This window comes from Ranitomeya variabilis, chromosome 5, assembly GCF_051348905.1.
Source record: "Ranitomeya variabilis isolate aRanVar5 chromosome 5, aRanVar5.hap1, whole genome shotgun sequence".
Taxonomy (NCBI): domain Eukaryota; kingdom Metazoa; phylum Chordata; class Amphibia; order Anura; family Dendrobatidae; genus Ranitomeya; species Ranitomeya variabilis.
The window spans coordinates 375,450,341-375,474,280 of NC_135236.1; the positions used below are offsets into that span (position 1 = coordinate 375,450,341).

The 23,940-nt window shown below is 39.4% G+C and overlaps 1 protein-coding gene across 8 annotated transcripts in view; it reads right to left on the reverse strand.

Moving 5' to 3' along the window:
- PTPRZ1 (protein tyrosine phosphatase receptor type Z1) overlaps window positions 1-23,940 on the reverse strand; it is a 307,734-nt gene that overhangs the window by 86,651 nt on the left and 197,143 nt on the right. For 2 of the 8 annotated variants that reach the window (XM_077264970.1, XM_077264967.1), the window contains exons 12-14: window positions 21,259-22,150; window positions 18,778-19,449; window positions 5,993-6,007 (exon numbers count right to left, since the gene is read on the reverse strand). In XM_077264970.1, the coding sequence (XP_077121085.1) occupies window positions 5,993-6,007; window positions 18,778-19,449; window positions 21,259-22,150 (1,579 nt within the window). The remainder of the gene's footprint in view (window positions 1-5,992; window positions 6,008-18,777; window positions 19,450-21,258; window positions 22,151-23,940) is intronic. The other 6 variants (XM_077264971.1, XM_077264968.1, XM_077264975.1 and 3 more) reach the window with 4 other exon arrangements.

Genomic DNA, 23,940 nt, shown 5'->3' on the forward strand with positions numbered 1-23,940 from the left:
AATATTTAGCAGGAACTTCACATTACATGAATGACTGCAGATTATAAGTGAAAAGTTGAAATAGTCAGCCCTGATGCTTTCTTGTGTAAAATTGCAAAGAGTCTCTTTTGATAATTATTATTATTATTATTATTATAAAAAAAATGTTTTATTATATTAATTAGAAATGGGTTAAAATAAATTTTACTGAAAACATGTTCAGCCAACAGACTAATGTTCATAGGAACTCCCGACTCTCCTCAACAAATGATGTCAGAGGAGATTAGGAAGCAGCATGTCCAAATTCGGACTGTCAATCCTTTTGTTCTCTAAAAATAAGAGATTCTCTAAGAGAGAAGACATTTCTGTCTCAACATAGTGAGCGCTCCTGTGTGTTATGAGGGTCGGGTAAAAGATCAGTCAAACAATCATTCAGATGACAGCTATGTAAAGTGTGTGGGGGCTTTGCTCTTTAAACTACTAAATGTCAGACTGATTGGAATGTTACATACAGATCTAGCAGAGGTTACCTTGGCTCAGACAATACAGCACTAGGGTACCATTGCACAAAAAAGTGTAATTCTACCCCAACTTGATATTAGTTAATGGCTTGTACAATGTATAATGTTAAAAGGGGGTTGTCTGGCCTTCTAGTACAAGTCTGCAATCGCTCTATGTGACTGCAGACTTGTGAATTCTCACAGATTCTCAGGAAACGGGAACGGTGGGCCTGTGACCGAAAGTATGTGATTTGCATACATATAGTCACGTGCCGACTCGACTAGACATGTGCGGTCTCGCTCAATGCAAGTATATTGAGCAAAGGCCGGACACGTCTAGTCAAAATGGGGACAAAAAAATGTAAATTGCATACTTTCACACACCAAAGGTCCCCAGCACCAGCACCGGAGAAGAGCATGCATTGTGAGGATTTACAGGTCTGCAGTCACATAAAGTAACAGCAGACTTGTACCCTAAGGCCGGACGAGATCTTTATATTATCTTAAACCTCTCTAGTGAGCTACACTCACCGGCCACTTTATTAGGTACACCATGCTAGTAACGGGTTGGACCCCCTTTTGCCTTCAGAACTGCCTCAATTCTTCGTGGCATAGATTCAACAAGGTGCTGGAAGCATTCCTCAGAGATTTTGGTCCATATTGACATGATGGCATCACACAGTTGCCGCAGATTTGTCGGCTGCACATCCCAAAGATGCTCCATACAAGGCAGGATGGATCCATGCTTTCATGTTGTTTACGCCAAATTCTGACCCTACCATCCGAATGTCGCAGCAGAAATCGAGACTCATCAGACCAAGCAACGTTTTTCCAATCTTCTACTGTCCAATTTCGATGAGCTTGTACAAATTGTAGCCTCAGTTTCCTGTTCTTAGCTGAAAGGAGTGGTACCCGGTGTGGTCTTCTGCTGCTGTAGCCCATCTGCCTCAAAGTTCGACGCACTGTGCATTCAGAGATGCTCTTAGGCCTACCTTGGTTGTAACGGGTGGAGATTTGAGTCACTGTTGCCTTTCTATCAGCTCGAACCAGTCTGCCCATTCTCCTCTGACCTCTGGCATCAACAAGGCATTTCCGCCCACAGAACTGCCGCTCACTGGATTTTTTTTCTTTTTCGGACCATTCTCTGTAAACCCTAGAGATGGTTGTGCGTGAAAATCCCAGTAGATCAGCAGTTTCTGAAATACTCAGACCAGCCCTTCTGGCACCAACAACCATGCCACATTCAAAGGCACTCAAATCACCTTTCTTCCCCATACTGATGCTCGGTTTGAACTGCAGGAGATTGTCTTGACCATGTCTACATGCCTAAATGCACTGAGTTGCCGCCATGTGATTGGCTGATTAGAAATTAAGTGTTAACAAGAAGTTGGACAGGTGTACCTAATAAAGTGGCCGGTGAGTGTAGTCTTCTGTGGCAGATTACTAAGATGGTGTGTGGTGGGTCATGATAACCTTTGCTACATCTGTACATTGCTGCTTCCATGTGCAATACCAATATCAACAAAAATACTTTTTAATATGTTACAACTACTGAAGGATTGCTTTGATGTCAACGGAGAATGAAAAATGGACAATTACTGGTATATTATTTGTATAGGTAGTGATAGTCTTACTGTACACCTTTGGTTCTATAAGACTAAAGAGTTTTTTTCACATGGCCAAACAAGGGAAGGTCATGAGGAAAAGTATTTATCTTATTTTATATTAAATATCACATTTTAGGGAGGACCTGTCACTTGCTTCAAAAGTTACCGTAAATATCTTGTACAAATCCCTCAGCTCCCAAATTCTGCCCTCTTTCCCATATTTCATTATTCCTTTTTATTACCTTGGAGTGCAGTAAGTGAACTGGACATTTCATCAGAGTTTTTTCTCTGGGGACATGTTCATTCACCCCTCCCAGATTCTGCCAGTCACTGTGACTGACCGTGTCAGGGAACCGTGAAAACCCAAGTCTACAGAGAAAACTCTGAAGAAATGCCCAGTTGGTCTTCAAATAGAGATTTCACATAGTGCACTCCAAATGCGATAAATGTGAACATTTCTGCAATAGACTGATGCATAACAGAAGGTAAAAGCAGAACCAGGGGATAGCAGGAGTTTTACAATTTACAATTTTTCCAATTTTATTGAACAAGTGACAGGTCCTCTCTGAGGAGATTGCTGAAATGTCATCACCGTTGAATAAAGACTTTTTACAGTTTATGTACAGTTTATATACAGCTATAACGTCCATAAAAGCTGAGCATTATATACCTTTTACTTTAATTCTCTGGCATTGTCCCTGATTTATATTAGAAGTTACAGCCCACATGTACAGTTTGCTATTTCCTGGTTATTATTGGAGGCTGAACAAGCAGGGAGTAATGTGAGATCAGAAACTGGAATGGTGAATACTGCTGTACATGACTCGTCGTGACTACAGAATAGGCAAAGAAGCATTGATGACGCAGCTCAGCTTATTATGTCGATTATATCGCCATATAAACTGTAACCTTCTGATGAAAGGTAAACCAATACATTAATACCTATACCAGAATCTATGACTTTATATGTAGTGTTTGTTTTATGCATAACTAGTACAGTAGGTATGTGTGTATACAGGACTGTGTAATATGCACTACATACAGTACAGACCAAAAGTTTGGACACCTTCTCATTTAAAGATTTTTCTGTATCTTCATGACTATGAAAATTGTACATTCACACTGAAGGCATCAAAACTATGAATTAACACATGTGGAATTATATACTTAACAAAAAAGTGTGAAACAACTGAAAATATGTCTTATATTCTAAGTTCTTCAAAGTAGCCACCTTTTGCTTTGATGACTGCTTTGCACACTCTTGGCATTCTCTTGATGAGCTTCAAGAGGTAGTGAATGTACAATTTTCATAGTCATGAAAATACAGAAAAATCTTTAAATGAGAAAGTGTGTCCAAACTTTTGGTCTGTACTGTATATATGTGTTTTACTAATCTTATATTTTAAAATGACACAATTTGCACCAAACGCATATCTACATAATTAAATATTGCATCAAAACGCCCTAATCTAAAGAACAGTACATGTGGCATCAGCTTAAAGGACAAACACTGTTTAGAACAGGCATGCAAGCATCACAGTCATGTATGAAATATCATATGCATATATGATATTTATTCATTAGTTCATGCATCTCATGCTCCTCCACCGTTGTGTAGAGAAATATACATTACACATAAAGCACCATGGAAAATTATTCTGAAAACTGGCTCGCTTTGGTATGTTTCTAATACATCACAAATAAAGAAGGTTCTTGAATTATAATTCTATATATGAAATATATATTATCTGAATATTATATAAAATATAATTATAATTATCCGACTGTATGGACATACACTATCATCACAGGAAATATACATACATACAGCCTGCATTTTTACAGGTTTCACATAACAGTGGCAGAACGTCCATATGCAGCAGCAGAGAGAATCCAGAAATCCAGCGAGTCAAAGTGCAAAGATAATATCACAACATTAGTTTTATAATATAATTTGATACTGATCTATAATACTGCTGATGAGCATGTGCAGCATCTTTTCTCACTTGGAATTGCTGGGGTATTTCACAGCAATGACAACATGTTACATGTTACATAGTTTCGAATGCAAATTTTTTTTTTGGATGTTACATAGTGAGTTTTTTTGCATTTTTAATTCCATCTTTTCCATAATGCCTGGGCTACAAGATGACTTTCGCCGCTACACAGGTGGCAAGTGAATGGGGTCACATTGCTATTCGCAAGGTATTGCAGCCTTAACAAGTAAGTCGCAAAAAGTTGAACCAGATGGATTTTTTGATATGTGCTTATGTAGTTTGTGGGTAGCAGTGCAAACCCATTCACTAGCAATATGCTTATGAGGCAGCAGCGGCATACAGTGATCCTTGGCCACATGGCCTGTGTGATGGCCAAAGTCGTTATTTAGGCCCAGACATATTGACTTTAAAGAGTAACCTTCATTTTAATTTTTCTGCTTCATTCTCTGTCATTATCAAAATTCTCAATTCTGAGGTAAAATCTGTATTCAGTGAAGACAGATTCTCCCATTACTGAGCTAGAGAACGAGAACTGCTACTGATAAGATTCTAAATAGATAGAAGAGGGAGAAGGATGCTCGTGAAGGATACTTTCAATACCATGGATGGCAAGAGGACAAAAAAGACTTGCCAATTTTGGACACCTCATACGCAGAGAGCAATAACTGGACAAGGACATCATGGTCAGAATAATAGAAGGAACAAGGCGAAGAAGAAGACCAGCAACCCAATGGCTTGCTACAATGAAGACAACGGTGGAGAAGACCTTGTTGGACCTATCTAGACTTGCATAATATCGATCTTTCTACAGAGCATCCGTCCATCAAGTCGTTATGGCTCAAGATCAAGCTGAGGACTGTTAATAATAATAATAGACAGAAGAGAGAGGAGGAGAGAAGGGCTCTGCATCTAGCACTTCCCTCCTCTGGTCTACATAGAACTGCATCAGTAGCAGCCGCCATCTCATATCTCATTAACGGGAGAGTCCATCTTCACTGAATACAGATTTTACCTCAGAATTAAAAACTTTAATAATGACTGATCAATTCTGTCAGAGAAAGAAGCTAATTTCTCTGATAACATATTGCAAAATTACTTATTTTTACGTGTACTATTGATTTATGAAATAAAAATTAAAATGATGGTTACTCTTTAATAGAAAAAAATTCAAGTGTTGAGGGCTCAATTTGGGTTTTGCAGGGGTGGAGCAGCAGCAGAATATCACCAAAGCACTAGGTGCTTGATGATGCGCCAATAAAATTCTCAACCTAGGCCTGTGTATTTAGACACGGGGTAATCAGGGTAATCACAGGAAACCAAATCTTTTTGTTCTAAATGGAAAAAGGCCTACAACTCTGATCACTAGGAGGCTTTATTATACAGCTGTCATTGGTACACCACACACATACCCAATGACCATGGGTTCTCTTCATGGCAGTTATACTGACCAGAAGACACAGATATACAGGAGGATCTGGCATCTGTGTCTGGCTGCTATTTGGGCAATACCTCATTTATAATTTCTAATATGACTTGTAGTGAATCTCGGGATGGGTTTGTAGACTTTGCTGTTAATATGAGTCTTTTCATAGACTTCATATAAAATTTGATGTTGGCGTTTCTATATACATAGCAAAGCGGTACATCAATCAGGTGTACATGGCAGACACAGCTTAGACTTATAGCATATACATACAAACATTACACTTATGAAATATAGAATTATACAGTCTGCAGACCAACAACCACAGTGATGACGAGGAATGGGTGGAGTACAGTCATGCATTTTTCTGTGGAGTCTGAAATTTACAGTAAAAAGTCACAAGTTGTACTGGAGGCATGCATATCACATCCTAGCATCAAGCATAAGATACACAATGTTTCACAGACAGTTATATTCATGACGCACCTTGATTAGAAAACTCTTCATGGCATCAGAAATTAGGGTGTGGATCATGGGGCATTTATGGGTTAAGAAAGAAAGGAGATCATAACTGTTCTTATTTTACAATGGGAATTTGGATATGTTGCATGCAGCTTACTGTCAAGAGCTGTCCAATGCAATGTCTATGTGGCACTATATGCAGCACAACCATCAACAGCGCTACCCCTTGTGCGATATTTCTAATTGTTTCTCCTTTAAGAGGAGGCAGTCTACAAGGTGGCAACAAATTGTCATGGGATATCATTTCTTCACTCTATGATCATCTATGAAAAAAAAAGTCTGATCTTTCACTGAAATCAATTATTATGGTTTATTGGGCGGCTAACGCTTTATGTTTGATTTTTATGAACTATAACCTATTTTTCTTTTATAGAGGAAATTACCTATTTTTTAAATCAGAGTATTTTTTTATTTTGCAATATTCATACTGGCTACTATGCCTAATATTACATTTCCTGCTCTTTCGGTCTCATTGTCGTAACAGACAGGAATACATTGACAGGTAAGACCTGCACAGTGGATAAAACAGGATTCAGAATACGTGAAGTTACAGCTCCCCTCCTCCCCCTCCCTTCACAATGATGTTTCTCCAGATCAGAGCATGTTCAGATAATGCTTCTATGCAAACAACAGCAGTCTATTGCTGCTATTGCCCATGTGAAGAAAATAAAATAGGAAACTAAAATTAGTCATAGTTGTCAGTTTCAAAATTGCATGATTTTAATTTTTTAATAGTGTTAAAAAAAATGTAAATATTGAAAAATAAATTTACGTAAAACCTGATTTAAACCACAACATTTTCTGATGATAAATTCCCTTTAAGTACTAAATTGCAAGGTGATTGGCCCCGCCCCTAAATTTAAGACTTAGTCCTTAATACAGATTTAAAGTGTTTTTCTCAATTTCATTAATGGTTAAAATTGCAAACTGCCATCAATGTTTTTATCCTATAAACATATTGCAATCATCATATATATAGCACTGTATACTTACAATTACTCATTTTGCCTTTCTACTCTGTTCATTCTTCTCTTTTCTCTGCTCTATATAGAAACGGGAAGTCTCTTGTCCCTGCAAAAATCATTCCCCTCTTGACACCTGACCCAGCTGCTCGGCTCATCCCCATACCAGGAACTTTTGCAATGATCACTCGTGAGTCATTCAGTGAAAATGGACTTCCAGTTTCTACATTGAGCGCAGAAAAATTCAGCTAGTCTCTTTTTAATCAAATGATATCATAGATCTAATGGAAAAGAAGAATTAGCTGGGTAGAAAGGTAAAATGAGCAATTGTAAATACACAATGCTGTATAATATGATGATTGCAATATAATAAGAGGATAAAAACTTTAATTCTTTAAAAAAAAATTTCATTCTCAAGAGCAGATGGAGTTTTAATTCTATAGTTTATTGCTTGTTTCTTAGGTTACCAGCCACCCACGAGTGCCCAGACTCCTAGGCAAGCAACATGCACTTGCCCGTTGTTTGCTTGCTGGATCAAGCGTCCCTATCTCAGTGTCATATCCTTCACCCATGCAGTAGAGGCAAAGCTGCCTTACAGCATTGGAGGGCCACAGTTCAAACCTGCACTGTGACCATGGGTTGCCAACCGTCCAGAAATTCCAGGACAGTCCATAAAAATAGAACACTATTTCTGTGATTTTTCTGAAGCTTAAGAAACTTATGCAGTTTATTATCATTTTATGTTTTACAATGAAGGAAGATAATGTATTAATATCAGAATTACTGGCTGTAGACATATATAACTTATAATCATAATGATTTATTATGGTTTTCTTATGTGGTCGTAAAAAAATATCTCTGTTTTTTTGATAAGCTGTCCAGAAAAAATAAAAAGTCAAGTTGGCAATCCTGACTAACAGTGCCACTGGCCTGAACTGTCAATCTTCAGGAGCACACTGCCCCTGAGCATTAAGAAGCCAAGAAGAAGAGCTCCTGAAGACAGAAGAAGAGCAAGTCACTAGTAAAATGACTATCTACATCATTCCACTAGAAGCGAGCCCATAAAAATAGTACACCTGTAGGGCTTCATGGGGTTAGAGACAGTCTGGTGTCTCTTACGTTAGACCGGAGGATCTAATAGTACACCTGTAGGGCTTCATGGGGTTAGAGACAGTCTGGTGTCTCTTACGTTAGACCGGAGGATCTAATAGTACACCTGTAGGGCTTCATGGGGTTAGAGACAGTCTGGTGTCTCTTAAGTTAGACCGGAGGATCTAATAGTACACCTGTAGGGCTTCATGGGGTTAGAGACAGTCTGGTGTCTCTTAAGTTAGACCGGAGGATCTAATAGTACACCTGTAGGGCTTCATGGGGTTAGAGACAGTCTGGTGTCTCTTACGGTAGACCGGAGGATCTAATAGTACACCTGTAGGGCTTCATGGGTTAGAGACAGTCTGGTGTCTCTTATGTTAGACCGGAGGATCTAATAGTACACCTGTAGGGCTTCATGGGTTAGAGACAGTCTGGTGTCTCTTATGTTAGACCGGAGGATCTAATAGTACACCTGTAGGGCTTCATGGGGATAGAGACAGTCTGGTGTCTCTTACGTTAGACCGGAGGATCTAATAGTACACCTGTAGGGCTTCATGGGGTTAGAGACAGTCTGGTGTCTCTTATGTTAGACCGGAGGATCTAATAGTACACCTGTAGGGCTTCATGGGGTTAGAGACAGTCTGGTGTCTCTTACGTTAGACCGGAGGATCTAATAGTACACCTGTAGGGCTTCATGGGGTTAGAGACAGTCTGGTGTCTCTTATGTTAGACCGGAGGATCTAATAGTACACCTGTAGGGCTTAATGAGGTTAGAGACAGTCTGGTGTCTCTTACGTTAGACCGGAGGATCTAATAGTACACCTGTAGGGCTTCATGGGGTTAGAGACAGTCTGGTGTCTCTTAAGTTAGACCGGAGGATCTAAACAGCAACTAAAAATCTTCAATTACCGCATTAGATCAGAGCACAATATTGCACACTGTCATATCTAATGCAGTCTTATGCAGGCACATATTATTCCATGCAGCCTTATAATGGAAACCCACTCCTGGTTTTGGCTGACAAATACTAATGGAAAAAACTGATCAAAATTCTGAAGCGTAAAAATTGCTTAAAGGATTGAAATACCCGTACTGCTACATGTTAACATTCAGACCAACAGGGTAATTTTATATTATTTTTATAATGACATGTGTGTAATGTATTTTGGATAATGTCTGGATAAATGATTTTATATTAAGGTAAACTGATTTATCATGAGTTTGCTCAAGCTAGGGCCCCACAAGGGTCGCAGGACACTGAAATTGCAGTGACGCACTGCAACACTGGATATGATGACTTCCTATGGACCTGCGACATACTATAACTGTGATATAGAGGTCACATATAGTTGCACATGCGCTGGATTTTCAGTCGCTAGTCAAAAGTCGCATGCGACTCATTGTCATAGACTTCAATGGAAGCCACATACAATTTGGATGTGACTAGTCTGTAACTGGCATTTTTATCTAGAGCAAAATCAGAGCTCTAAACTAGTCGGCTACAACAAGTCACAGACCAGTCCCAGAAACGTTTCTGGTCATGCGACTTTGCAATGAACTGTTGGGAACGACACATGTTGTGTAGCCCTAGCCATGAGGGCACGTTCACACACGTGTATTTTATTTTCAGATTTACGTGTGATGTCCTTATTTAAATTGGATAACGCACAGACAGGGCTGTTCTGATGAGAGGTTTTATCAGCCATACCGCATGTTAAAAATTGCAGTGTGCAGCAGTCTCTTTCATTTTCCCGCTTAAGTCTACAGAAAAATTTATTCCATACATATTGCATCCTATTTTTATGGAAATATTGCCATTATTGACCTATGAAAGTGTACTTGGTCCTGTAAATATTTTTAACTTGTTGATGTTGCCATATGGATGTCATATGAAGGAATATAGATGGAAAATGGATGACAATACGGATAAAAATCGGCCAGTTTTTCTAGATGAAAAATGCTCATCTCGGCCAGGCTTACTGTAATTCATATATTATACATTTTTGGTAACCATTTTTTTGTTAGAAGAGTTCCCTGATGCTGAGCTGTCTGGATCCCTATCAGCTGGAATTAGTAAGGGCACGTTCATAGGCCATTCTCTCCTGCAAGCTGATATTCGATGTTTGTTTGGCTTTTTTATCCAGTATCTGTGGACTGCACCGAATGTCTAAATGAGCCCTTTGATCCCACTTGCATATGGGGCCCATGAAACTTTCACACCACTTATCAAATCTTACCTAATTAAGGATTCTCTGTTTAAGCCCAGTGTTTATAAATGGCCATGTATCACACCATGCCTGTGCTCTATACTGCATATAATTGGGTTTCCTCAAATATCATGTTATATCAGCCTGATGAAGAGACTAAGCAGTCCCGAAAGCTTGCTTTGTAACATCATTCACTATATTTTGTAGCCATTATAAGGTATCACACCCACAAGATTCCTATTTTGTCTCTCCCATTTTGCTTTTTTCCTACTGGCTAACACGGTACCAAACCACTTTTTTTTTCGTTTCAGTAACCCAATATCATGAATATTGAATTGGATCATGATCATGTGCTCTGTACATGGTGTAAAAGGTAAAACAACATGAGTGCCCCATTGCTGCTAGTACCAGTAATACTGAGCCCATGTTATGCTAGTCTGTTTTAATTATATAATGTAGTATAAATCTATGAAATAGCATACAAAATCTAAGCTGAAGTTATATACCATATACATATTCACAAACATATAATCCATTTAGCAGGGGCATCTAACATGTAATAAGAATGTTAAGTGGTTTTCCAGTACCTTTATGATGATAGCCTATCCTTAGGCTAGGGTCACACCAGATTATTTTCTCTCACCCAAGAGAATCTGATCAGAGTTTGATCAGAGTGTAATCATAGCTTGATCTGATTCTCTCGGATGAGAAGATGGAAAAAAACTCTCCATCTTCTCCATTGTCTATCCTAAGCATAGGCCATCAATATAAAATGTACTGGACAAATCCTTTAACAGAATGTACTTGAAATTTCTTAAGTGCTTATATAAGAATATGAAATACAACCCCTGGCAAAAATTATGGAATCACCGGCCTTGGAGGATGTTCATTCAGTTGTTTAATTTTGTAGAATAAAAGCAGATCACAGACATGGCACAAAACTAAAGTCATTTCAAATGGCAACTTTCTGGCTTTAAGAAACACTGAAAGAAATCAAGAACAAAAAATGTGGTAGTCAGTAATGGTTACTTTTTGTAACCAAGCATGGGGGAAAATTATGGAATCACTCAATTCTGAGGAAAAAATTATGTAATCATGAAAAACAAACAAAAAAACACTCCAAAACATCACAAGTATTTTGCTGCACCACCTCTGGCTTTTATAACAGCTTGCAGTCTCTGAGGCATGGACTTAATGAGTGTCAAACAGCACTCTTCATCAATCTGGCTCCAACTTTCTCTGATTGCTGTTGCCAGATCAGCTTTGCAGGTTGGAGCCTTGTCATGGACCATTTTCTTCAACTTCCACCAAAGATTTTCAATTGGATTGAGATCCGGACTATTTGCAGGCCATGACATTGACCTTATGTGTCTATTTTCAAGGAATGTTGCACAGTTTTTGCTCTATGGCAGGATGCATTATCATCTTGAGAAATGATTTCATCATCCCCAAACATCCTTTCAATTGATGGGATAAGAAAAGGGTCCAAAATATCAACATAAACTTGTGCATTTATTGAAGATGTAATGACAGCCATCTCCTCAGTGCCTTTACCTGACATGCAGCCCCATATCATCAATGACTGTGGAAATGTGCATGTTCTCTTCAGGCAGTCATCTTTATTAATCTCATTGGAACGGCACCAAACAAAAGTTCCAGCATCATCACCTTGCCCAATGCAGGTTCGTGATTCATCACTGATTATGACTTTCATCCAGTCATCCACAGTCCACGATTGCTTTTCCTAAGCCCATTGTAACCTTGTTTTTTTTCTGTTTAGGTGTTAATGATGACTTTCCTTTAGCTTTTCTGTATGTAAATCCTATTTCCTTTCGGCGGTTTCTTACAGTCGGTCACAGACGTTGACTCCAGTTTCCACCTATTCGTTCCTCATTTGTTTTGTTGTGCATTTCCAATTTTGGAGAAATTTTGCTTTAAGTTTCCGGTCTTGATGCTTTGATGTCTTCCTTGGCCTACCAGTATGTTTGCCTTTAACAACCTTCCCATGTTGCTTGTATTTGGTCCACATTTTAGACACAGCTGACTGAACAACCAACATCTTTTGCAACATTGTGTGATGATTTACCCTCTCTTAAGAGTTTGATAATCCTCTCCTTTGTTTCAATTGACATCTCTCGTGTTGGAGCCATGATTCATGTCAGTGCACTTGGTGCAACAGCTCTCCAAGGTGTGATCACTCCTTTTTAGATGCAGACTATGGAGCAGATCTAATTTGATGCAGGTGTTATTTTTGGGTATGAAAATTTACAGGGTGATTCCATAGTTTTTTCCCTCAGAATTGATTGATTCCATAATTTTTCCCCTATTCTTGGTTAAAAAAAAGTAACCATTACTGACTACCACATTCTTTGTTCTTGATTTCTTTTAGTGTTTCTTAAAGTCAGAAAGTTGCCATTTGAAATGACTTTAGTTTTGTGCCATGTCTGTGATCTGCTTTTTTTCTGCAAAATTAAACAACTGAATGAACATCCTCCAAGGCCGGTGATATCATAATTTTTGCTGGGGGTTGTAATTGGGTTTCTGGTCTTGATTAAGCCTGATTCTGTTATTTTTTCACTCCTAGTAATGAATGCTGTACCTAAGAACTGATCACTTTATCTTGTCCTATTAATACTATCTTAGGATTCCATGACTTATCACCAGTTGAGTTTAAATATTGGGCAAAAATGATAAATACTTGCAAAAGCTTTAAAATTATAAATATTGTAATCTTTCTATTATCTTGTATAGATGTGAGTAATGCATTAAGCAACATGTTACTTAATGATGGTATCTTTTTCGTATTATGTTATACATTGTGTTCCCTATTGAGTGGATGGTCTGTGTTACAAATTTTTGAGGGGATACTGACATCTAGTGGTAAAAGAGCTGTATTACACAACTTAGTGTTTTCTTCACACTTTTTTAAAAACATTTACCGTAAATTAAAAAAGTGAAAAATAATAATGACAGTGGAAGTGAACACATTTGTATAGAATGTTAATTTAACGCTATACACATTACGCTGAGCCCATTTACTGCTTTAGTGATAATTACTGTCTAATGGAGAAAGGTTTTTTTTACAAGCATTTAACAAAAATATGCAAAAGTGATTTTAATTTTCTGTTGTAGTTATACCTAGGTCTCTGATTTGTGAAGTAAACACTGGGAGTCAAACAAGGACAATTCTCAAGAGGATATACCCGTATGTATTAAAAATTAAATAACATGTCTGTATCGGGTCAGCTACATCTGCATATGCTGTTCCTCTTGGTACTCCTGCAATTCTATGCGACTGACATCACAGCATTTACCTTCACAATCTGACATTGTCAGCAGTGATTGGACAGTGTCAGAGACACACCTCCAAATGCTAACACCCAGTTGTCAATTAAGTCAGACATTTCTAGGAGTAATAACAGAGGAAAGGCACAGCATAGACTTATACACTTAAAACATATATCAGGGGAATGACTAGTTCTCTTTATGAAAATTATCTTATCATGGCCTTTTGAGGTCCCTTGAGAGCAGATTTGGGAAACAATGCTGTAGGCTATTGACTGCCTAAATGTCTGTTTACACGGACTGATCGAGCTAAACGACTGCCAGTCAGTAAACATTTATCGATCAGTGTATGTTTAACATCTTGCTTACACAGGCAGATTGCAGTAAATTATGCAGACTGAACGATCTGTAGCAAATTGTTCAGTGCACATAAGCTGCCATAGTTCTGTGCAGCGGGAGGCGAGTCTTGTTTACACAGGACGATGCACTGCCGAGAACGATGTTTTGTGCTGCACAAAAAAAGTTTCACAAACAAGCATTTTGCTGATTCACCGGTTGAACAGCACACTGCTTACACTGAAAGAATATCATAAATGAGCGTTGTTAAGAAAGCTCATTTAAGATAATTTTACGGAGTTAATGCAGCTTGAGTGTATGTGTAATTCAGCATTAGAATCCAAATAATCAAAGTGCAAGAAAAAATAATTTTTATAATATTAGTCTTTTCTTCTTGGCCAAAGAGACCTATTAGGCACCCTATACTCCTGGGTCAGGGACAGCGTTAGAGGCAGACAAACTAGACATTTGCCTAGGGCCCCCACTCCCACAGGGGCCCCCACCCAGTTGGTGGTGTGCAGCCCATAGCATCACACCACGCAGATGCAATGGGGCCCGTGAGTCAGGGGGTCCAGGTGTCTGAGCTGTTTCTGCCACCTCCTGTATCATACATTCAATTTTATCAGTATCATAGATGCCGATACAGTTGAAATCAATGATAGAGGAGAGGGTGTCAGGTGACGCTCCTTCTCTTTCATTCCCCCTTTGCTTCTGATGCAGCGGGCATGATGACATTGCTTCATCTCATGCCACGCTATGCCGAGCAGTGAAGCTGCTGAGTAGAAGCACTGCAGAGAGCAGAGCAGCGGGGGAACGAGGGGAGGCGAGTATGTATTTATCTTTAAATCAGTGAGTATGTGGAGTAATATGGGGTATGCATTATACTATTCGAGGACTACATTATACTACATGGGGCTGCATTATACCCTATGGGGGCTGCATTACACTATAAGGGGATGTATTATACTCTATAGGGGTTGCATTATACCCTATGAGGCTGCAATATACTCTATGGGGGATGCATTATATTCTGTGGGGCTGCATTATACACTATGGGGCTGTATTATATTCTATGGGGGCTGCATTATACTCTATTGGGCTACGTTATACTCTACTGGGCTGCCTTATACTTTATGGGGCTACGTTATACTCTATGGGGCTACGTTTTATACTCTTTCAGGCTATGTTATGCTCTCTGACTGCATTATACTATATATGGCTGCAATATACTCTATGGGGGTGCAATATACTTTATGGGGCTGCGTTATACTCTATCAAGGACTATGGGGAGTGCATTATACTATGCATACTATATGGGGGGCTGCATTATTCTTCATGGTGGACTATTGTGAGTGCATTATACTATATGAGGGCTGCATTATGCTGTATGGAGGACTATGGGATGCATTATACTATATGAAATACTATTGGTTGCATTATACTATATGGAGGACTATGGGAAGTGTATTATACTATATGGGACTATGGAAAGTGCATTACACTATATGGAGGACTATGGGGAGTGCATTATACTATATGGAGGACTATGGGGAGTCCATTATACTATATAAAGGACTATGGGGAGTGCCTTATACTATATGGAGGACTATAGGGTATGCATTATACTATGTGGAGGTCTATGGGGAGTATATTATACTATATGGAAGACTATGGGGCACATTGTACTATATGGAAATCTATAGGGTATGCATTATACTATATGGAGGACTATGGGGAGTGCATTATACTATATGCAGGACTATGGGGGCACATTATACTATATGGAGGACTATGGGGAACATTATACTATATTGAGGACTATGGAGTGTGCATTATACTATATGACGGACTACAGGGTGTGCATTACATGTGGAGGGACTCTGGGGTGCACTATACTAAACAAGGAAAATGCTGCATATTCATTGAGTGATTGGACTGTTTATGCCGGAACAGAAATCATTGTTGTTCTCAGCAGCACATCGCCAGGCGATAACTGCAGATATGCTGCTGATAACATGATACTGTATGTGGACAGACTGATCTACTAGTGATCACTCTGTGCTCATCATTCTTTCTCAGTTGGTATAAAGAGGCCGGGAAGCAAGCATCGAACGACTTCAATATTGTCAATCATGCTCATTTAATGTCCTGAACTAAGCACATGTAAATGCAACTGAAGTGTTTCTGTGTGATGTGCAATATTTTAGCATTTGGGGCCCCACTTTAAACTTTTGCTCAGGGCCCCACTTTGTCTATAATTGGCCCTGTTCAGGGTGAAGGTGTTATTGCAACACCTGCACCCACTATAGCTATACCCCTCTTCATTAGTCCAAGTGTATTTATTATCTACCTACTTATCTTGTCTGACAGGTGCAGCTTGATTGGGAGATTGAGCTTAAAGTTTGAAAACAAACAAAGCAATTTTACTGCCTTTTTGACAAAGATTTTAAAGTAAGTTACAAGCCTCACCAGGTCTAATAAATCTATATATAATGTAAACAGTTTGAAATGTGAAATCTGGTAACAGATCTGCTTTCTGATCACATTTCTAATTTTCATGAAATTATGTACAATAACACCCTGCTCTATCTTTTACAATTATTTGTCCCTTAAAAAAGTGGCATCCTTCGGCTCTTAAGTAAGGAGGCTGCCCTTAGCAGACAAATACTATCTACTTATCTTTAGCCACCCTAGAGGAAGACATGAATGAATCTGAAATGTTATTAACATTTGGATAATAAGCTTGCGGAGGTCATTCTGATAACATTCACGTTAAAAATATACCTCTTTCCTTAGCTGGTCTACCATAGGAAAGAAACAAAATGAACACCGTAAAGATAAACTTGTGAAGAAATTGCAAAAGTTACAAAAAAGAATGCTTCTATTTATCAGACAAGCTTCTAAAAGCTAGAAAAATAGAAAAGTTGCTCACATAGTTTAGGAACCTAGCAGTCTTGGTTTCATCCCCAACTTGTGAAGACAATCATAAGCTTGGAGTACATGTAGATTAAAGAAGAATTTGACAAGAAATCTTCTTATAATCTAGTTGCTCATCTCTAATTGAATGCCTTGCCTATACCCATGTCTGAATTTTTGTCATCCACAGCAGTCATATTGCCTATAATTCCCAGTAAAAACTAGGGCTCTACAGTAGTGATTTTAAAGCAGATGTGCAAAGTCATAGATAAGGAGTTCTTGATTACCTAAAACTTTTGGGTCTATCCCTTAAAGGATTACTCCCATCTTCGTAAATGGGGCTTGCCAGATAGAGCTTGTCAATACAAGCAATTCTGAAATTTTAGCGGTTCTTAGAGATATTAACACTTCTTGTAAGTTTGCAGCTCATTGCTTTGGAGGCCAACTTTTGCTGAAGGACGGTAAAACATTAGCAGTGCTTTCAAGCTCTTTTTATTGAGTTTGAAAACACCACTTTGAAGCTGGCAATAGTGATAAGCGAACATGCTCAAATAGGGTGTTATCCGAGCACGCTCATGTGCTAACCGAGTGTCTTCGGCTGCATGTCCCCCCGGCTGTTAGACAGTTGCAAGTCATGCAGGGATCACCTGTTTGTTAGACAATCCCTGCATGTGTTGTGGTGGTCTAATAGCCGCGAGACATGCAGCCATTAGGACTCAAACATATTTTTTGAGCACCCCGAAGATACTCGGTTAGCGCACGAGCACGCTAGGATAGCACCTTATCTGAGCACAATCGCTCATCACTAGCTTACAAGTATCTCTGGAATGTGCTACCTCCTAATTCTAGCCAGCTTTAGGGAAGTGCTTACAAACAAGACAGCAGCAGTAGTCGAACTCCTAGGCCATGAGCTGTAAACTAATGAAAAGTGTTAATACCTCAAGAACTAAAAACTTCAACAAGTGGTAAATTGCTTGTATTTATAAGTAATATCCAAAAATACACATTTATGAAGATGGGACTAACCCTTCAAGTGAATATGGCTATAGGTGTAGTTTTAGGATATTTCGCATATGTATTTCAGAAGTCATACATTCCCGCCAATACCAAGTCTGTATTTTTGCTGTCATGGTTGATTGCTTTTCCATAAAAAATATATATATATTTCCAGATGCTCTCCAAGCGGTTGGATGACACCTTTAAAATGTTCTATAATTCTGTGTATTAAGAGAAAGGAATACAATTTTAGGCGTAAAAAACAGTCATGCCTCCTATGACAATGCTGAGTTTTGCCCATAATCACCCATTTTTTGGGTACATAATCCACAGTAAGATTGAACAAACCATCTTTTTTTAAAACCTTGTTGCAGAGAAACCATTATTTGATCAGTACATGCTGCATGCATTCATTCATATGTAACAATTGGTTGCATGGTTGTTACATTAGTTAACACATTTATTTGATTAGGTTCCAAAAGCAAAGGAAAGCAAAGCAAGAGAGCACACAAAAGGTAGCAGAGGCTAGTGCACCCATAACCAAATGATTAAAAGAAGCGCAAGCTATGTTAGGAATCATCATAGTGGCTCAAGTTTAATATTACTGTTTATTTTAAGACATCAGTTACATTTCAAAAAGTACTAACTAACTCAAAACAATACTGTATCTAAAATCCTGCAGACTTCCCGAAAAGATAGGCAAACTTACCATGGACAAGTCTACACTGCTGGCTTGAAAAAAATGTTACCTTTTAGTCAACTGACTGATTCTATAAATTTGGTAACATGGAATCTGGCATTTATTCCTTCCACACACTCATTTTTCTAATCTCAATAACACGGTTTTCATACTACATTATAGATCAGAATATTGCCGATGTTTCACGAAACATAGAATAATAATTTCATATCTTAAGCGGCAATATTGAATCCAGCTGTATGCTCCACCACTAACCTGCCTCAGATTCGTTGACTACTGTTGAACGATCAATACTTATAGATGGTGGTGATGTCATTTCTGATCCAGGAGTTAAATCTGCTTTACCTGGTTCAGCTGCAACCTCAAAGTCTTTGTCTCTGTCATTAGGGTCTGAAAAATTAAAATCTGTAGAAGTCTCGTTATCACTAAGACTATCTGAGGTACTTTGACCAGATCCACTTTCTTCATCGCTAGTCAGTACTGCCCAAGAACTTGACTCAGATTTATTTTCCAGGGCAGCATTATCAGTCTGAATATGCGTTTCCAGAACAGCTGGGTCACTGTGAGTCTTCAAGTCAACACTTGGAGGTGCAGAATAACTTGTTTCTTCCATGTAATGGCTTGTTGGGTTGTTGGATGCAGCTGTAGATAGTGCACTTCCTTCTTCAGGCTGTTCAGTGGCTTCAGTTGTACTTATATGACTCTTCTCCATCTCGCCATTCACATAACTACCAGTGTCAGCTACCGCATTCTCTTGGGGTTCTGTAGGTGGTGTGGAATCTGTTCTAGCTACTAGATAGCCATCATCCACTACAGAAGAGCCCATTTTGGTGTAAGTGCTCACAGTAGATAACACATCTGTTGTAGTTTGAGATGTAGCTGTTAACATTGATAATGTGCTAGGACTCTCACTGTTTGGAGAATCAGCTGTAACAGAAACATACACATTTGGTAAAATAACAGGATGATGAACAGACTCTTTAGCTTTTCTTTCAAGGGCAGAGGTGGGTAGCACACTGCCTTTAGCATACTGTGATGACACAACATGCGTAGGGTAAGCATATGGTGGTGTATGGACATACAAGGTAGTGTCTTGCGATAACATACTAGAAGGCAACAATGGAGTAGAAACTGTCTGCGACATTGCAGAGTCTTTAGCAGGTACAATACTTATAGGCATAGTTATCTCTTTACCACCTGACTGTGATACATTTACAGTAGAATTTACATTCGAGAACAAATGAGGTGTAACAACATTCTCATGCAAGACGGACATAATTTGCTGGGAATATGCAGGTTGAACTGAACTTGGAGACAAAGAATTACCAACAGGAGGAACATATGTAGAATGCAACAAAGACTCAGCAGTAGCACCCACAGAGGGCAGCAGCACAGAGCCAGTGTTAGAGCCTAGGTGATAGGAACTGGATGTTTCATTCAACATAGCTGAAGCAATGCTAGTATTAGGCAACTGCGAAACAGTCTGCGTCATCGCTTCGTTAATGGCTTTTTCTGGTATCTCATAAACAACATCCTGAGTTGGCAAAAGTAGCATATCAGTAAAAGCAGAGACAGTTTTTGAGGCTGCAGCAAGCGGAGCTTTAAGCAATATATCACCAGAGGTTGAGGATACAGCATTCAATGCCTGGACAGGTAGCAGATTTTCTGACATTGGATTAATGTCAGCATCAAAATTGCTAGTAGTGGGTAGAGACACTGGATTGATTGCAGGTGAAAATTTAGTTTCCCTTATTCCCTTATCAGATGAAGAAATACCTGCCATCACTTGATGTTCTTTATGTAAAGCTACTTCACCATAAGAAGAGGTAGACTGCTGTCCAGTATCAAAGTCATCTACTGTGGGACCTAGAGTAATTGGCTGGCTTTCATTTAGCTCAGATATTGTGTATTTTACTGGAGCTACTGCAGAAATTGAGGACTTATTAAAACTTTTCGAATCATCTACCCCATTCAGAAAGTACCCACTACCAGAAAATGTATCTGAATTATCCCCTTCGCTAAAAATGGTGTGTGTAGGCTGGAGTAAAACATCCCCTTGTGATATTACAGTACTTGGTTTAAGCAGTACTTCCCCGCTAGGCATTGCAGTTAAGGTACCCTGGTGAAATATGCCAACAGAATCATGCACAGAGGCTGGTGAGTCAGAGGAGACAGCAAAGGGTTCTGTGGAAGTCAAATTATTAGAAAAAGGATAGGCAAGTTCAGACACCGTGGACAGTGCATGCATCTTTAAATCAGTGCTTGAAGGTTCAAGTCGAGAACTCAATTGAATATTATTAAAGGTGTCACCCTCATGGCCATGTGTTAGCATCTCAGAAGCAGCATGAGCAGTCTGATGTGGTTTTACATCAGAAGAATGTGTTTGGCTTGGCTGACCTAATGCATTGGTTTCAGGCAAGCCCAAATAAACATGCAAAGAAGGGGTGTCAGTTGCAACAGTCTGCGTGACTTGTGAGAACATTTCTGAATCTGCATGATGACGAAAAACTTCTCTACTGGAGGAAGTGAAGGAAAGTGTAAGCAAAGGAATGCCATCATAGGAAGACAGGGAAGGTTCAAATGACACATCAACATTGGGAAATACAGGTGTGGCATGCAGGATCTGACCAACATCTGAAGTAGCAGGGGTAGCTTTGAGGAGCTGCGTGGCTGACAACAAAGGAGTTACTAGAGGAAAAACTTCACTAGTGTATGAGGGTTGAAGAGGTATCTCACCATTTGATACTGGTTGAGTTGTCTGAGAGAGTACCTCAGTCGCAGAAGAAGCAGAGCCATGTTGTTCAAGGATTGGAGAGACAGACTGAAATGTTTCCTGAGGGGGAAAAGATGTTGAAATGTAGGGCTTTTCCAATTCCGGAAGCAAAGTTGATGGTAGAAGCCCTGCACCACCCGGAGATGATGAAGATAAAACTTCAGTATTGACCACACGCCTCATCTCTTCTGTAAGAACATTAGGTTGAGAAGTAACATTCAACACACCGACTGTCTCATCGACTGCTAGGTTTACAAATTCATTAACAGTGTCAGGAGATATATCTTCACCAGTACTTGATTGTGGAGATTGTGATGAAATGTTATCTCCCTGAGTACTTTTTAGTGGAATGACCATTGAAGTAAAGGTGGCTGTAGTTGTGAAGAAGGTATCATTATCACTGGACTGAGACCTTTCAGTCGGCATCAAGATCATCTTCTTCCAACTAGTGGCGGTCACTGGAAGTTTATTAATAGCATTGGTGTGACTATCATTTTCATCAGGTGATATGGTGCTGTCGGAGATATTTAGCATCCATAATTCAACCTTACTTTGAAGCTCTTTAGTTTTATAGACTTCTTCACTTTGTTTGGAGGTTTTCACCACATAGGCTTCAAGAGTTGTAACAGATGGATTCACTGTAGACTGCAAGGTAGGATACAACAAATTTTTAAGTCGATCAGGCTGCTTGTGTAGTTGATCCTTCCATGATTCTGTTGTTGGTTTGTAAGGCCGAGAACCCAGCTCTTCTGTATACTCAGATGTTGTTGCTTGAGCTTCTTGTCCATGTATTTGGTTTTTAGTGCTTACAGTGCTTATTGGTATTGGAAACATATTTTCATCTTCTTCACTTTCCTGTAGAAAATAGAAGCAACTGCTCAAAAGTGATCTTTATTTTATAAAGAACGCAATTACTTTGTATAAAACCTCACATGTATCATTATTATGTTAACGACTTAAATAAAAAAACAGAACATAATGCAAAGGGTTTGCATGAATACCTACAATTATAAGCAAGACAATACAAGCAAGCTGCTATTAGTACTCTAACTGAAGCTATCCAAAAACACACAGATTCACATGATTTATACTTTCTTAATGAAGGATCTTGGCTTATATAACACATATGCTCCAAATAGCTATGTACTTTTGGAGAAAATACCACACCTATTCACAAAAAGGTACATAACATTCCGTACTTATTCTAAATATTTTATACAGTCATATAGTCATTTAAAACCAACAAGAACAACCCCTTGTACAATTTCACAAACAGACAACACACTAAATGGCGGGGAGGGATGGATATTGCAGTTATATATGAGAGATATGGGCAAAAAGGCAAGGAAAATAATAAAGTTATGGAGACTAAGTTATAATGAAAACAAGTAAATTAATACAAGAAATGATATATGTATGTATATATAGTAGCGATTTCACTCTGTCTGGCAGCAGTTGAGGTATACGCATAGGCACGGAATGTCTGGATCACACAGTAAGGTTTAACAAGAATCCATAACACTACAGCCTTTCTCCGGCGCAAAAGGTATAACAGAAACAGAAAAGGGAAGATAGTTACCGTATATACTCGAGTATAAGCCGAGATTTTCAGCCCATTTTTTTGGGCTGAAAGTCCCCCTCTCGGCTTATACTCGAGTCATACCCAGGGGTCGGCAGGGGAGGGGGAGCGGGGGCTGTCTAATTATACTCACCTGCTCCTGGCGTGGTCCCTGGATGTCCCTGGCTCCCCGGTGCCCCGGCTTCTTCCTGTACTGAGCGGTCACATGGTACCCCTCATTACAGTAATGAATATGCTGCTCCACCTTCCATACGGGTGAAGCCGCATATTCATTACTGTAATGAGCGGTAACGGTGACCGCTCAGTACAGGAAGAAGCTGCCGGCGCCGGGGAAGCAGGGACTGCACAGCGCCAGGAGCAGGTGAGTATATTGGGGAGGGGAGCGCAGAACTGCGCGATATTCACCTCTCCTCGTTCCGGGCGCCGCTCCGTCTTCAGCGTCTTCTGCAGTGACGCTCAGGTCAGAGGGCGCGATGATGTGGTTAGTGCGCGCCCTCTGCCTGAACATCAGTGCAGAAGACGCTGAAGATGGAGCGGCGCCGGAACGAAGTCAGGTGAATATTGAAAGTGCCGGGGGCCTGAGAGACTGGGAGAGGTGAGTATGTGATTTTTTTTTTTTTTTTTATCGCAGCAACAGCAAATGGGACAAGTGTCTGTATGGAGCATCTTGTGGGGTCATAACGTTTGTGCAGCACTATATGGGGCAACTATCTTTATGGAGCATCTTATGGGGCCATAACGTTTGTGCAGCATTATATGGGGCAAGTGTCTGTATGGGGCCATAACGTTTGTGCAGCACTATATGGGGCAAGTGTCTGTATGGGGCCATAACGTTTGTGCAGCACTATGTGGGGCAAATATCTTTATGGAGCATCTTATGGGGCCATAATTAACGCTTGTGCAGCATTATATGGGGCAAATGTCTGAATGAAGTACCGTATCTTATGGGGCCATAACGTTTGTGCAGCACTATATGGGGCAAATATCTTCATGGAGCATCTTATGGGGCCATAATTAACCTTTATGCAGGATTATATGGGGCATATTTTAATATGGAGCATCTTAT